The sequence below is a fragment of the Dermacentor variabilis genome, chromosome 3 (assembly GCF_050947875.1).
Source record: "Dermacentor variabilis isolate Ectoservices chromosome 3, ASM5094787v1, whole genome shotgun sequence".
NCBI classification, from domain to species: Eukaryota; Metazoa; Arthropoda; class Arachnida; order Ixodida; family Ixodidae; genus Dermacentor; species Dermacentor variabilis.
Window position 1 is genome coordinate 212,264,867 of NC_134570.1, and position 17,560 is coordinate 212,282,426.

Here is a 17,560-nt window from a genome sequence, read left to right on the forward strand (position 1 = left end):
CGGAATAATGCGCACTCCGCTCATCTGTGTGAAAAAGAACGGCGCTCGGCATTCCACGTGGTCGCCTAACATCTCAGTTACGCGGAAGGCACGTCATAGATCCTTGGTGCGCAAGACTACTCCTTCGCACACATGTCGTGGTAATTGCAATGTTAGCGCCTCCAAGGGATGAAACATTTATAAAATTAATAGGGAAAGGAAATCTCAGAAAGTAATGATTGCCTACCTCACACAAGTACGCAATACGACGTGTAAAATGTGGGAGACGTTCCGAAAGTAATTTTCGTCTTTTTTTTTAAGAGAAGATGGTGCACAAGGTGCAATAAGCTGCCATAAGAATCTGCGCCCTTTGTTTGTTCGACGACGGAAGAAGCGCCAGCGGAGGCGGAATGACGCATGCGCAGAGCGCCTAAGAAGAGAAAGTAGCAGCAGACCGGCGTGCCCGAAGGTTCTTCGAACACAAATCGCGATGGCAGACAGACGTGTGCTGACAACGAGGTTGCCAATGGAAGTGCGTATCCGGTATGAAGGGGCACGTGGGACTAGTGCGTCCGTCGTCCATGAACGCATACAAAGAGAGTATGGTGAAGAGGTCATGTCTCAGACCTTGCATCGCAGGGCAGCGAGTTTTACCGGAGTGGTTTCTTCGAACTGAGCACGTGCCGGTAGGCGAGTTGGTTACACTTGGAAACAAGGAAAACGCCTACGCGGTAGCCCCGTGTCGCCTTCCTTCGTCCGTTGTTTTATTTGGAACCTTCGTGGTAACTCATCGAACTGAGTGCAAGCTACGACAGGATCTCTTAATGTCGGTGGCAACTATGTGCAAAAATATTTTGCAGTTTCGCCAGAAAGGAGTAGCACCGATTACGATAGCAAATAAGTAGATAGCTATACGAAGTAAGGATAGTAGTGTTGTCGGCCGTATAAGCTTGTAAACATTCGCTCACTAACTAAATTAATATTAATGTAATCTGTAAGTACAACTGAACTGAACGTAGAAAGAAACATACACACAGAGCCAGCGCTGTCTCTGTGTGTCTGTTTCTTTGTACTTCCTTATTCAGTCGCGTTTACACATTCCACCATGGACCCAAACCAACTAGCCCGCCAACGTGTTGTGACTAAATTAACAAGTACGCTGTCGCGCGCGCACAGGTTAACATGAACACACCTCGCTCGATGAGCGAGGAAACTGGCTGTCAAAAAGCTATAGGGAGGCATGGTGGCAGCAGCAGCGATTGAATTGACCTTCCTGCATCTCTTGCTTCAACGCAAACGAAATGTTGAAAGCACAGCGCAGACGAAGTTAGTGTCACTACGCGTAATTTGCAAACATAGCAGATCGCTTTGAAGGTGAGGCCCGCGCGGGCGGGCGCTTTGGCCACGTGGCTGGTCGCTTGCAAGTAGAGTGAACTAGGCTACTCTATTCTAGTACACTCTACTTTCAAAGCAACGCGCCCGCAGGGCCGAGCCGTAGCATTCCCTCCCCCTCCACCCCGCCGCCGGATAAGCACCCTCTCTCGCCTTACCCCCGTGCCTCACACGCGACCTTAACGCCACCAAGACAAGGCCAGAGCGCTCGGCGAGTGTCGTCATGGAGAAGAGGCCGGCGGCGTGCTCGGGGTTACGGGTTGAATGAAGGGATCGCGCCGTTATGGTCAATCTTAACTAGAGCGCAGTTAATGTTTCTTTAGGCATAGTTGAGCAGATGGCCCACAAAAAACAGAGGGTGTTCCAAGGTTATTTTTTTATGCCAAACTGTTTACGCGCTGCATTATTAAAAATATGTCCAAAAAATGAAATGGTTCAGCCTTGCGATGGAGAACCAATTTCGGGTAAATGAAGACAGGGACCATGACATATATTGAGAAGTCACAGTAATGCCCTTTTCTTCAGAGTAGCGTCCTTGCCTTGATTTATCGTCGGCGTCAAAGAGTGTGTCGTTCATGCAAGTACAAAAGTTCTTCAACAAAATGTTAGCAGTGTGCCATAATACCTATCTCATGACAACTTCATTGATGTGCCCTTCTTCACATTCGGGACACATGTATTTATTCCAGACCAGATTAGGCTGCCCTTCTTCACATTCGGGACAGATGTGTTTAATCCAGTCTAGATTAGGCTCTAAACGAATAATTTCGCTTTCGAGGCATTATTACATACACTAACGCAGCTCACATATTTACAACACCTCAAATGAGTTTAGCAATGGATACACAAAACATTCCTGCAACTGTTTACAAAGAAACATCCGCGCCATTCCGCAGAATTCTAGTCTTTCTCCTCTTTGCCTTAGCATTGGCACCCAATATTCTGTCATTGATCTTGCGGAAACATGAACGCATGATTTTTCGGCCCCGATTAGTAATTGCTCCAGCAATTGGGCACGCAGCACTTATTAGGCATATCCTGGCGCGAACGTAATTCACATTTCGCGGCAATGAAGGCTTGCCGGACACACAACCGCAATCGCAGCACAAGCGCAGAGACTGCATGCACGGTTCACGTCCAGAAAACAAGTGCGCTCGGAAGCCTGTCGCAGCAAGCCAGGACTTTTCTAACCCCGAAGCTGTCCAAGGAGCGCCGGGGTTCCCGGAACTAATCGGATTGTTATCGCCGTCGTCGCGGACTCGGTCTTCCGCGTCTCATTTTCAACATAGGTGCGCCGCCGTAGGTTCATAGCACGCTGCACGGAACTTCTATGTGGGCCTGTTTTGCTTGAAGTAGCTCAAGGGGAGAGGGTACAGCAGGAAGTCCTTAAGTTCTGTGGAGGGTGTTGAGTGGGCGCGCTTCCGGTCCGCCTTCCTCCCTTGCACACGCGAGATGGAGCCGCGTTTACCGGTTCAACCACAGAACACCTATACAAACTTAGAGAAGGGAAACTGTACCTTCCACAGTGCTACGGAAATAAGCGTAGCGGTGGCGTCGTGAACTAAATTATGCGACCACAGGTGGCGCTGTACAACAGGAAACGGAAACGGGGTTTTGCATAGTATGGCCGCTTTACCAGGTGTTCTGTGGCTTTACTGGGTTTCTGGCTGCTGCACCTCGATCGCGCTCCCGCCAGTTTAGTTGCTGTGTGGCAAACGTAGCGCCTACATATTTATGTAGGCGCTACGTTTGCCACACAGCAACTAAACTGGCGGGAGCACGATCGAGGCGCAGCAGAATACATGTGGCGCTGAGTCATATCGAGTTAAGGCACACTCTGAACTGACTTTTAAGGGCATCCCGAGCGGTTTTTTGTTTATTACGCCGCCGTTACCCCGAGTTGTGCCGCCGCGCCCCAGCTGTTGCATTTCGTGTAGGGCTACTGACAGAATGCGGTTTCCAGGTGGCACGATGGCCTTGAATGGAATAAACGCACACGACACCAAAGATTGAGTAAGCCTGAAAATATTTTATTTGCATTTTACAAGTACAACAAAAAGCACACGCCTACGCATCCACACAAACGCGGTTACATAGTCAAGTACATAGTCAAGGAATGGCTCATTAATAAGGGTAGCACAAACGCACAAGAAAGAAGACTTAAGCTACAAGACGTACGGTCGGCTGCTAAGTATAACACTTTCTCTGTCACCGCGTGTCACTTTTATACAGCATCCTTACAGCACTACCAGGCCGGGTAGTTTGGCGGAAAGAACGCAACAGCTTACGGCCGTCAGCTGCCTCTTCCTTACGGGTGTCATAATTATCCTAACCTCCGCATCATCGTCGTGCAAGTCCGCATACAGGTATCTGTATCTGAACCATATGTGCCAGCTTAATACATGTGTAGTGAAATTATTATAACCACTGCGTCTTATGAAACGTATTGGTTTTGTAAATGCGCATTACAGCTGACGGAACGACATACTGCAAGTGAAGCACAAGAGAACAAGGACAAAAGGATGATACAACACTTGAAGAAGAAATGAAGAATTAGTAAGTGTACAGCAAACAAGCGATGACGGAGAACACACAATGATGCATCGGGTGTTCTGTGACATCGGTTTGCGTACTTACAGTGTTATGGAAATCAACGGCATGAAAACGTACCTTCAAGCGTACTCCCTCAACCTCCGCCGCATTCATTATGATACTCAACGCCTAAACAAATTGAGGCACTATTTTTTGCCAAGAGTAGACGTCTTTACAGCAAGTCTATGTAATGACTCGCAGACGAAACCAGCATGCTTTCGAAAATGTTTTACCGCCGTAGTATTCGAACGCCAACGGCCAGGAAACACATCGATACCAATAGGCTGTCGGCTGTCGGTGGTTATTCAAGTACAAAAACCTTGACGCTATGACTAAAAAGCAGCTTCAGCAATCAAATTAAAAAAAATCAACTGCCTATTTGCCTGAGGTAAAAAAACATCCTTAGAAACCTCGATTGTTTATGTCAATGGTTTGTGTAAAGTAAAAAATTGAGCATGTTCAGAGCCCCTAGCAGAAAAAGCACAAATTAATGTATTCGACCAAATTACAGTAGCTCTACTTGCGCGCATACGCTGAAACACGCCTCGATTGATTTTTCGCCCTCTGTGGCCATTTGTTGAACTTGAGAATGTGCGGGGCCTGGTTCAACCTCGCACGCTTTTAACTTGCCCATGTAACATACGGCGCGCGGCGACAATTTTAACGCCCTTTCACTTTATACGGAATCCTAACGGCGACGCTCACTCCGACGACGTCAGAAATGCGCCTGGAGTGCCTATATCGCAACAAAATAGTACAAGGTGTATAGTTCAAGATGCCATGGTGTATTTTACTTTTTTTTTGCACTAAAGTTTCCGTGTGAAATTAAACGATGACGCTTACTTTCGGAATGTCCGTCGTACATACCACTATATCATTTCGAACGTCTAGGCACAACTGACTCAAGATGTGTCAATTTCGTTTTTGTTAAGGGCACATTGCAAGCCGGCATGTATATAGTATTATTTTAATCAAATAAAAAAGCAGTTGATTATTGGCTGCTTTAATATAAATATTTTAAAGTTTTTTTCTGTGCTATGTTCTCTTATTCGACCTTAAAGGGCCTGCGGTTCTATCCCGCCTGATGAGACGTAATTTTCTTCTCTCGAACATTGTGATATCTTTACTTGGAAACGGGCGTGTTACGTGTCACAGCACGTACATGAAAGCTGCAAAATACTATAGCCACCATGTCCGAACAGAAATGGTTTTGCTATTGACGCCACCTCTTGAGATCGCCACGTGCTGTATTGCGAAATATTTAAAGAGACCCTGTGATGTCCAAACGATCATCAAGCTCTTCAGTGTTGTGTTTCTCTCAATTTACCGGTAGCTTTGAGACGGTGGGCGCTTCCATCTGCTATTCTGCTTGATGCACCGCTCGCGATGCTCATACAGCCCCAAAGAAACTGACGGACCCTGCTGAATGAAGTGTAAATAAACTGTGTGTTGCTGTTTATAGGAGTATCGTCACGTAAACTCCACCGAATGCCTGGTAATCCATCGTGAGCTTCACGATCGCGTTCCGCATTAGCGGTACTTATAAGAAATCAGAATGGGAATTTATTATTGTGTGTTGGGTCACATTACAAGTATTTAGTAGACAGAAGGAGGTCGCACAGTGAAAGACTTTATCGGCACCTCCTGTACAAGAACAGTTATGATAGCTAACATCTAAAGCAAACGTAGCGCATAATAAGGTAGTACAGAAGCAACAAGAAAAGAACGGTTAGATGAATGGCGCTTGGCTCCCAACAGACAGGACACCACCTCGCGCGTTGTCCTTGCCCCAGCTTTGATTTGACTCACGGACGAAATAAAAAAAAAAGGAAATGGCATCCTAATAATGTTGTAGCTAAGCCGGTTAGCAATATGGATGCACTCATGTATACAAACAGCGAGACAAGACTGCACACAAGGTAACACACGAGCAGGGCTTGCCGACCCCACGGGCATGACGCATTGGGTCGGCTTGGGGCGCAGTTTATACGAAAACAAAAGTCGTTGATTTCCTCTGCCACTCTGTCTCGATTAAAAATAGCGCGGCACACACGTGGGGGAAGACGCGACACCGCGCGAGTTAGCCCAGCTGGAAGTGTATGACGCATTCTTCTGCCAGTCCCGGTCTTTGTCTCTGCAGTCGTGTAGCACACTGCCTTCATCAACAAAGCTTCTACAGTCTTAATGGGCTCCCGTGCATCTGCTTGGGGAGAACAATATTAAAAGGTTAAGCACGTGAGACTTTTTAGACATGTGAATACACTTCTGAAATAGTTGTCGCGGTGATGCACCGAAAGGAAGCTAAAAGAGTGTTCCACATACGCCAGCTTCACCGTGGGTCGGTGCTGGTTAACATCCCCAGGGCTAAGTCTGTACGCATTCAAAAGCGCCCAAGAAAATACACGGGCTGCGTGCTTCGCTTAAATGAAGGAGCACCCAACGTGTAGGCTATAGCCGACCGAGTGCGTAACTGTCGAGAACTATTTGGATTCATCAGTGGCAGACGGCTCACGTGTGGGGCGACCTTTTATTGTGAAATGTTCACGGAGATTACGGTAAACACGGCATCCTTCTAACATGATATCAATGAATGGACCATGCAGTATTTACGACTGACTTATTGTCTGTATACCCTTGGCGTAAGTGCTTTTAAGCGCGGCACATATCCATAAGGAAAACGCTTTAGGAGAACATTTTAGGAGAGCTTAGTTCCACGGTGGCGCTTTCGACAAATGGCGTGCACTTACGTTCTCTTTAGAGACAAGGGCATTCATCCAACTTCCTCCTCTTTGCTTCTAACACGAGGGCAGAATATAATACCGGTAAGACAAGGCTGGCCTTGTGGTAACGGACTAATGGACCGCTGTATCACAAAAACCACGGATGGGCGGCGGTGCATTCCAAGCGAAGGAGGCAGCCTTGACTCTGGGTCTTCAACGTTAAAATAATACCAATCTTAATGAAAAAACCATGCTGACTACGCGATATTAGTTAGCACAGGTTGCTTATGCGCTTTCGCGAAACAGTTTTGGCGAACCATCACAGTCACGAAATACGTAATTAACCCACACTTCTTAATTAACTTCTTTATTATCAGGATTATGTGTTATATTAGAAAGTTCAAGGCAATAGGGCTTCTTGGAGGTAATTTCACTTTGTTTGATTTTCTTGGAGTTCCTTTCATTTTTCGAGATATTCATCGTCAAATTTGATGGTCGGCTCATGTCGCATTTAGGCGCGTGGATCTCGACGTTGCGTCAAGCCGTGAGGTGAACTTGAACCGGCTCGAAAGCGAAACATTCAGCCGTAGCTAGTTTTAGCCTGCGCATCGCACGAGCGCAGCTACCATCAGCCTCGTCCATCTTGCGGGCGTTGTGAGCTACGTCTCACTGCAGTCTTCACGGTGTGTGGAGGGTCAAGCTCCCAAGCGCGAAAGTAGATTGATGTGTGACAAATTTGTTGATGCATATCGTGAAACAAAGCAGTTCTGTTTGACTCGGACAGAGTTGTCCTCAAATACGATTGTTCTAAATTTTCTAGCATATATATATACAAAAAGCAGCATAGGAAGGAAATTATTTAAGATGCATTTTTTCTGAATTGTATGTTTCGGTGGCTGTAATTTATGTCCAAAATTGCGTCAGCCAATACGCATAAGCTCTGCGTAAGCGACATTGCGTAGCTAGCGCAGCATTTTCACTGAAATTATTCTCACCTAAACTTTGATGACAACCCCTGTATATAGAAACTATGCAGAGTACTGGTGGCAACAGATGTCTTCAATTCACAGCGTGATCACCGGCGAGTGCCATGGTATTAGTGAACTATTCCCATCACTTGAATTCCGCCTGGTTCGCACACTAATATATCATTCTAGAGCTGTTGTCTCGTCTGCTTAAGCACGCAATGCACTGGCTAGTTTACTGGTAAGTTTAAATGTTGGCAGTAAAAAACAAAGTCTGCATAAAGCTAACATGACGCAACTTTCAAACAGCGCGCTTGCGCAACGTGCACGTCCGTTAAGGCGAGATCGATTGCTGCACTCGATTCACGGCCACCGCGCATTCTTTTTCAGAGTGGAATTACCTTCTACCTTCGAGAGGTCGGCATTCATGGCTTGATAGACAGGTACAGTTCTTCAAAACTTTCAAAACAAGAGAAATATTGTAGCGTCAAGTGGAACGTTAACGTGCACGTTATGTCCCAACACAATTTGTTCATAACGCAATGTCATTTTAGTGATGAAGATTGATATGAAGCCTACTCCAAGTACTGCGTTCTCCAGCCATTGAAGTATCTCACAAACAAGGACGCGAAAATTAGTAATCCCAATTTTAGAGTATGGATTTCTTCTGAAGCAGGTTTGTAAATTTGTAGCAGTTACTGAACAAACGCACATATCGAAGCACAATGTTCCATCGTTAGCACCTGACTTGAGAAAGCAATCAATCGGCAGAACAGTGATTGCTAAGGGACTCCGTTGTCTAGCTGTGTAAGAAGAGAGATCGTAGGGAAGGCATTAACCTGAGATAAAAATACTTTAGGCTTATTACGCCTTCTGTATTCCTCTAGTGTAACCGCAGTTATTTCGGTGAGCACAAAGCCATTTTATGACTTATGGTTACGACTTATTCAAGCCTTGAGTGTTTTCACAAATACTCCTGAAAACTCTGCCTTAATGATGAGGTATGCCTCTAACGCGGAGCAGTATAGCACGGTAGAAGGGATATGTGCTAAGCAAGCGAACTATTCAAGATTTAGATGAAACAGGGAAAAAAAGGTTTAACGAAGAGAAAGGCGAACAGGTTGGCCTGGGGAGCAGGTTTCTGGCACGCTCCTACTCATTCCGTAAGTAGGACCAAATAGACGGTAGGAAATTCAAGGAACGAAAAAAAAAGTTCTTGAATTTTCCGCGCAGAAGTCATGTTGCGGGACTCAGACTTAATTTTGAACACTCGGGATCTTTAAAAGACTTCGAGTTCCTCGAGTCTTTGAAAGACTTCGAGCTTAGCAAAGAACAAAGTACACGGACGTTTTTGCATTTCGCTTTGACCGGAATGCGGGCCCGGCGGCCGCGATAGAATCCGCAACTTCGACCTCCTCCGCAGAGCGCCACTGCCACTGAGCACCGCTGTGTGTGGCCCACAGATTGAGGAATATAGGCTCAGTACTCGCTGTCCAATGTTATGCACGTGCAGTGCCAACAAGTCGACAAGAAAAGTATCTACTTATTAATTTAATAGTAACGCAGTATTAAACCGATTTGAAAACTGTTTTCTGTGAAATGTAAATACGTTTGCAATCTAGCATAATCGAAAAAAATTATGGATGGGGTTTATTTGAAATAATCATATCCTTTATCGTTACTTTATTTTTAAGACAGCTCAATGCGGTCATCTGTAGCGCCTGCCGAGGATGGTATCCATTCAATTTCTCTCGCGGCATAGACAATCGCAGGTGTTAGGAACAGTCCACTGTTGGCATTATTTGTAATGTTAATTATTATTATTATTATTATTTACTTACCCTAAAGGCCCATGAGGGCATTACATAGGGGCGGGGGGGAAGGTTTAAGTAGCGCGTTTATTCACATGGTTCAGTAGACACCATCGATGTAATAAATATATAACATAATAATTAACTAGTATTAAATTTACCTAAGACAAAGCCAAAAAACATACAGTTAGCGACACATTTTCATTTTGAGGCACTACAAAAGGCTATTAGTCTATTTTTTTATGAACAAGTAAAGCCTTATGGTTTAATAAACAAAGCAGCACGTATATGAAGCACAATCATTGCATGGCAAGGGTATAGCGGCTCGAGAAGTGTCCTGACTTGTCAACAGCACACCAGCGTAGCTTACAAGGCCGCCGCGGTTTTTAAATTCGCCGTGAGTAATGAGCGGACATCAGACAGACCACTAGGGGGCAAGTGTCGTGGTGCATGCGGATACCAGCGGCGACTTCTACAATTTGCGGTCACCCATATGGGCCAGACTTTCTGCGCATGGCCGTGTTGGCTTATTCTTTACGGTAATAAGGATCTATTATTAAACTGCAATAAAGAGATAATAATCCAAGTGTTTATGGGATTTCACTTCCCACAATGTGGGACCAGGTACCAGACGGGCATCGTTGCTCTGCCCTCTACAGAAGTTGGTCCTGTGACCGACTGCAGTCAGCGGATATTGACGGATGGCACCAGCTTCAAAAAACAATTCATGCTTGAGTTCGGTAAGTAAGCTCACGCTGCTATTTTTCCTATTGACGATTGTGCCAGCTTACTGGTCGCTCACTCTGATGGAATTTCCATCTAGGATAGGATAGCCAACTTGTCTTGGCACTAAAGAAGCACAAGCACCTCAATTTTGACTCGATTTTGCTTGTTATTTTATTGCATTAGCTTGGTCCCCACAAAACATGTACGCTATCAGACATCAGTTTCTAAAGCCCACAACAAATTACTTTTGCCTCATATACTTACATAACCAATCCGAATGCGAATTAGTATAGTTCGGCTTGAAGATTTAATAAAACAAATTAGAATCGTAGAGTTGCAGGCCACGAAACAAAGCAAGGACTAATAAATGCAAAATATTTTTCTTGCGTTTTTTCTCCTGAACCGCACAAATAGTTGTTTCCGTGTCGGCTTGCGTATCGATCGCGTTTCTCCTGGCCTCTTGCGTCCATGTTCGCGAAATTTGTGCTTGGAGTGTGGTACACAAGAGGGACCTTCTTTGTACTTGCAGAGCAGCATTTCAGTTTCGTGAACTACAATCGCACTTTTGCCTGAACTTTTTATAATCATTCATGCTGCCATGATTATCGTTTCGCACACGCGTATCACGTCCGATAAGGCGAAGAGCCTGATCTCCCTACAGGCACCAAGATTTCCTTAAGCAGAGTTAGCTAGAGAAAGCATACACGCAGCGTATCACGTCCGATAAGGCGAAGAGCCTGATCTCCCTACAGGCACCAAGATTTCCTTAAGCACAGTTAGCTCGAGAAAGCATACACGCAGCCTTTAAGTTCTTGGAATTCATCTCATCAGCGTAAATACTTGGCAGCGGCTGCTTGTCCTACCATCGCCAGTCACCGTCGACCACAAAAAGCGCATTGCTGATTATTCTTCCATGCCTTCTACCAGGTCCGGGCTTCGACCGGTTTCATTTCGACGTCCGCTCCGACTACCAGCCGCTGGATGAGCACACATTGAAGACCCACTGTCTGGGTCAGAACGCCGAGGTGGTTCTCAGCTGGTTTCCGTGCATGGCGAACAAATACCCCGGGTGCCTGCTGCACTTGTCCGGCCCCAGGTAAACAACTAAGTCGTATTTATTGATTGGGGCGAAAGGATCAAACGGTCTATTGAGCCCGCGTCGGTAGCAGTGAAACGGCACCTTAAATTCCCATTGGCTGCGACGCAACGTCACGTGCGCGCCTCGATGGGGCAGAGCGGGGGAAAGGGAAAGCTGCAGGGGAGGTTGCGCGAGAGGAGAGAGGCCTCGAAGCCACGTCGCCTTCGGTCTCAGAAGACAGCGATATCCGTGCGTTCCTTGCCCGCGCAATCTCTGGCCGGCGTTAAAGCTTTACCTCAGTAGTGGCTGTAGGTTAGCGCAGAACAGAACAGAATAAATTTGAAACGAAAAAGATTTACCGACGATTACGATACTCCTCCTTTTCTTCTCAGAACAGCAACTTACAATAGGTAGCGAGGCACTAGAAGTGGTAAGGGAATACATCTACTTAGGGCAGTTAGTGACGGCGGATGAGGATCATGAGACGGAAATAATCAGAAGAATAAGAATGGGCTGGGGTGCGTTTGGCAGGGATTCTCAGATTATGAACAGCAAGTTGCCATTATCCCTCAAGAGAAAGGTGTATAATAGCTGTGTCTTACCAGTACTCACGTACGGGGCAGGAACCTGGAGGCTCACGAAAAAGGTTCTAATTAAATTGAGGACAACGCAACGAGCTATGGAAAGAAGAATGATGGGTATAACGTTAAGGGATAAGAAAAGAGCAGATTGGGTGAGGGAACATACGCGAGTTAATGACATCTTAGTTGAAATCAAGAAAAAGAAATGGGTGGCATGGGCAGGACATGTAATGAGGAGGGAAGATAACCGATGGTCATTAAGGGTTACGGACTGAATTCCAAGGGAAGGGAAGCGTAGCAGGGGGCGGCAGAAAGTTAGGTGGGTGGATGAGATTAAGAAGTTTGCAGGGACGACATGGCCACAATTAGTACATGACCAGGGTTGTTGGAGAAGTATGGGAGAGGCCTTTGCCCTGCAGTGGGTGTAACCAGGCTCACGATAATGATGACGATACTCGTTAGTGCGAAAAACGTGTTCTCATTTCGTGATATATTGTCTCGCGCACTTTGCATACGGTGCGTAGTGTCCCGCGACGGCCTCGGTAATCGGGAGATCGCGAAACACAGCGCGTGGATAACGCGTGGGGTCAATTCGCAGCAACCGCTGCACACAGCTTCCTGACGAGGCGCACTACTCTGGCGACATCTCATGACCACCGTCGCATCACTACGCTTTCCTCCTCATGCTTTCGCCATACCCTCCGCTTTGCTGCTCGCGGCATTCACCCCTCCGCGGCACACAACCATTTCATCTTTCGTTTTGCTCGTTCGCTCGATTAAGCCGACGCCCGCCGCTACAGCAGGTACGTAGGAGTTGCGCTCTAAAACTTTGGCAGTAATGAGTTTCGAATGTACGACCCCACGCTCAGAAATCGAGTGTCTTGCCCGTGGGCAAGAATAAAGTAAATGTGAAAGAAGAATGCAGAAGAATAGTTGCTACTATACAGTGAGCGAGAGAAGTATTACCAAGAGGCTTAAATTTTGCTAATTATTACCATATGCAGCTAACAGAGAATTAACCCAAGGTAAACATTGGGAGAATTCCTTTCTTCGCCTTCATCCTTCGTTTGGTTTATATAACGTTGTATGATGCTATCACACAGGATTATCCAGTGAATAAAAAATCGCAAACAGAAATGCGACAACAACCGCCAAGTAAAAAATTCTTGTGACAACAAGTAGCGATGGCTTATTATATATTGCTAGCTATTGACTATGAAAAGCAAATACGAAGTTAAATTGACGCAACAGCAGCATGACAAAGTTTATTCTTGGCTTGCAGCATAAATGCTAGATATAGGTGCGCCGTTGTAACTAATCTAATCCTTTAAACAGTGTTGTTGCGAAACCGGCGCAACATTAGACCTGCTTAGCAATACTTTTGTGATTGGAGCGTTTCTCTCTTTAGGGAAACTTCAAACCGTTTCTCGATGGAAAGGAAGAAGCTGGAGACACCTCAGCTGCCCAGACTTGGCGATATGGACCTGGCTTGTGAGCATTGGCCCTCTATTATATATAGTACAGGGAAAATTTGGTTTCAGACATAATCAAGATTATGCATTAGTATTCACACTATCTGGGATGCCTCTTGCAAATGGTTTTTTCTGTTCTTTTCAAAATAGGATTTTCCATCTCCCATTTTACGGTGGCATCGCAATGCTCTCTCCCTGGTAAAAAAATATTGCAAAGGATTTGCAATACATGCATACATACATACATACATACATACATACATACATACATACATACATACATACATACATACATACATACATACATACATACATACATACATACATACATACATACATACATACAGTGCGTGTGTGTGCGTCTGTGTTTATTTTTATTTATTTATTTATTTATTTATTTATTTATAGATACTGCGATCTCAAATCAGATCATAGCAGGGTTAGCATACATAGAAATATGCAAGCGTGTAAACATATACAATATTCATCAGATATGTATTCATTTTCAAACATTGAAGAATATATAACATACAAGCAAATAGCGCACACAAATTCATAACATTTGCAATCATTTTTTAAACATTGATGAGGAAATCTGGGTAACAATATCAGAATTAAGATTATTCCAGTCTGTTATTGTCCTAGGAAAAAATGTTTGATACAGTTATTCCGTGCATTCATGGCGGTTCTTGATAAAGCATGCCTTCGTCTCGGGTTATAACCTGATGAGTAAGTAAAGAACTTAGAAGTGTTAACCTTATAATGGCCGTTTACAAGTTAAAAGAGCAACTTTAATCGTCAGATACGGTTGCGCACGGTCACCGGGGGTAACCCACTGCGTCTTAGGAGCTCACTAACAGACGCACGGCTGTATGAATTAAAAACAAACCTAACTACCTTACGCTGTACACGTTCCAGTTTTTAATATTGGTTAAAGTGAATGGGTCCTAAATAATTACGAGATATACCAACAACGAACGAATTTAGAAATTGTACGCCAGTAAACGAACACTAGACGTACATGATTTCAGTGAGCGCCTCAAGAAAAATAGTTTACGCAAAGAATTTGCAACAACAGTATATATGTGCTTCGTTCAGGAAAGCTCATTGGTTATCCATAGGCACAAATATTTGTACTCTCTTTGCGTGCTTCACAACTGATCAACAGCACGCCTTTGTTTTCTGCTAATGAGAAAGCTACATGCAACGTCAGCTGTCTGGTGCTGCAGCTTCGTTAGCTCTGACATAACTCAGTTTTGTCGTTTGGCTGTGCTGACATGTCTTTTAAGAAAAATGTCCAAAGTTTACTATTTGTCTGCCCGTCCATGTTCCTAATACATGCCAAAAAACAAAGTGAAAAGAAAAGAAAGCTACGCCTGTTCGTTACAAGGCTCGTTGTCTAGCTTATCTGTAATGTCTTGCGTCTAAGGATTACACAAGCTTGCGTTAGGCTCATTTGTGATGGTCTGCTCCTCTAACTGCCACCGTAGCATCCGAGGGCGCGGACACGCTGTCGCTGGACGAGGCTGCTTGCCGCAGCTCCTGCTGGTCCGGAGGCAAGGGTGCCTCCCTCGCAGCCCTCAGGATGCTCGCCAAGCAAGGGCTACAGGTGGGTGCACCGAGGCTAGCTCATCGTGTTGTCTCACTCAGTGTTGCGCATGCGCCATAAGCCTGGTGGCGATGAAGAGGACGAAGAAAGTAATGATCACGCGTTCTGAGGCGGGAACAAAATACTTATGAATGTTATACGAAATTCAAGACTTCCACCTTGCTCTTATTCTTCATTATGTTAGTAGGCTTGAATGCCAACCATAAACGTTGAAATCAGGTATGCTTTGCATGACAACATTTATCACCACCAATACAATTTACTATAGAATAGCAGCATGGATGTGTATTTTAAAACGTTAGTCTAGCTTATCCCTCTGTACGCATAAACGAAAGGCAGTGTACAAACTTCACGAGCTGACTGGAGCACGCGACGCAGTTCGAAAAACAGCTAACAAGCGAAGCGATGCTCAATGCTTCCCTTGTCGTTTCTTAATGAAAGGCATGGTGGACGAATCACTCTTGTGCTCTTTTCGTCGAAAAACTTCTGGCAGAACGCATCTCACGATGAATGCTGACGAAGATGCGATTAGCATTGAAAAAATCTAACAACACACCGTACTGTCCAGTTCTTCATGTCCGTGTTCCTTACTTCGTTTCACTGTAGCTCATCGCTTCTCGCTTAGTTCACAATCTGGTTCCATTCTGTATATTTCACTTCTGACTTCAATATCAGCTGATTTTCATGCCGAACTTTTCACTTGTCTCTGTCTTGCTTCTGTTACTGACTTCTTTTCTCTTTTTGTCCAGACTCATTCACCTCCTGCCTCTTGTTCTTGTCTTTCTGTGAACCTACCCAGTGACTGGTTCCCATTCCGCAGTATTTGCCAAGAATGTTCACACACCTAGCTCCACACGCCCCAGTTGCGCATACCCAATGACTCAAGTCGCCTACGCCCAAGTTCATTTTTTCGGGTGCACACCCAGTGCCTCCAGTCGACAGGAAGGAGCTTGGATGCTGCCATACCGAAAACTGCGTGAAGTTGCTGAAGAATACTAGTTGCATTGAAAATATTTTTACATTACCTCAACGTAAGCTGTAAGCTAACACAAATTGTTATTTGGTGGCGCACCTGTTGTGTCACCATTTCCCAACTGAAAGCAAGCAGCCTATCTTGTTCTCAAGTCTGCCTATTTTCTCGATGACGCACTCTAAACAAGTGTTTCGTCTTATAGGGCTTATCTTGTTTTACGAAATCGATTGTCACCAATGATGTGCGCATATCGCTTGTTTAACATTCTTAGGTCCCAAATTTCATATCCGGAATGCTATGTAAGAGACGCGCATGTTGTCCTTACGAGAAAGTTAATGGCACATTGGTAAGCGAGAAGAAATATGCCCAACAAAAGCGCAGGTGGAGACGCTCCATGATATTTCTGCACCAGTGCTCCGTCACTTCAGGGAATTAGACAGGGTTTTCAAGGGGCTAGTTACCTCTTGGCCAATGCGATATATAGGATAAATCACATGCAAAAGTGAGCAGATAGTCTGCATGATAACTTTAAATCGGGTTTCAAAATTGAAGCGGTCTAAATACCAAAGAACAAAGTGAAATTTGGAACGTCAGATTGTTCTCGTCGGTGCCGTGCTTCGGACTCAAAATTCAAACAACAATGTTTTTTTTTTCGATTTCCGCATTGTAACTCCACACTTTCCCATTTGTACAACGTTAAGAAAGTATTGCAAGAAGTCTGCAATTCTCAAAATATTTTAGTGTCCCTTTGATGGGCAACGTGCCTTGCCACTGCGTTCGACCCCTCTTTACATGCTTAGGAGCTGCGCTGAGGCTTTTATTCTGACACAGTGACTCACGCTGCTTCCTCTAAACCCTTCCTTTCCCACCATGTGTCTCGGGCTCCTTCTCTCTATATGGTTAAGTACCGAGATAAGCTGGGACAACATCAACAGTCCCAACAACGAGCTCCTGAAACCGAACAATATGTAAAAGAAATAGCGAATGACTGTGACCTTAACTGATTTTACTGTGCTATGGAACCTTAGTCCAGGACTTGTCAGATGAACTCTACCAGGCACCTCGGTGGAAACTCTGTTCTGACCGTGGCCTTCCTCGTTGCTTCATTTCTCATATTCGACAATATTTTGCACTTTTTAGAAAGCTAGAAAATATTTTCACATGACGAAACTAGTAAAATATCAACGACTCCAGTACAGTACCATATTGATTAAGCGGAACTAAATTTTCCGAAGTAAAGCATGTTGTTGGGCTAGTCGGTTCATAGAATAAGCACAATTTTAAACTGAGCTAAGCAGCACTCTGCGCTCTGTGTGCATCTGTGTTTCTGTTCAAGTCTTGTCTTCTTCGCGCCGTTTAATATTTTGCTTAGTAAATTTTGCACAGTTTTCTGTTTAGTGAATCAACCGTCTAATGCGTTGAAATTATCAGGGCGCTTAGTTGAACGCAACGTTTTACCCAAATTAACAAATATTCTGAGGGCAATACGAGTAAAAGTTGAAGAATCTGTGCATATGCCCAGTTTCAGTTGGGACGGACTCCGCTGACCTGCATTAAGGTTTCTGTTGCAATGACAGAACAGAAAACAAGCTTAGCTGTCTCGGTGCGTATTCAATATGTAATAAACGTGCCTGCAGCCAAAGTTCTGGTTGGTTTGCATAA

The 17,560-nt window shown here is 44.8% G+C and overlaps 1 protein-coding gene across 1 annotated transcript in view; it reads left to right on the forward strand.

Moving 5' to 3' along the window:
* The window catches only part of LOC142576617 (rifampicin phosphotransferase-like), a 242,139-nt gene that overhangs the window by 63,249 nt on the left and 161,330 nt on the right, over nucleotides 1-17,560 (forward strand). Inside the window, exons 8-12 of the mRNA XM_075686819.1 lie at nucleotides 8,039-8,091; nucleotides 10,084-10,199; nucleotides 11,113-11,281; nucleotides 13,253-13,335; nucleotides 14,807-14,925. Coding sequence (XP_075542934.1) covers nucleotides 8,039-8,091; nucleotides 10,084-10,199; nucleotides 11,113-11,281; nucleotides 13,253-13,335; nucleotides 14,807-14,925 — 540 coding nt within the window. The remainder of the gene's footprint in view (nucleotides 1-8,038; nucleotides 8,092-10,083; nucleotides 10,200-11,112; nucleotides 11,282-13,252; nucleotides 13,336-14,806; nucleotides 14,926-17,560) is intronic.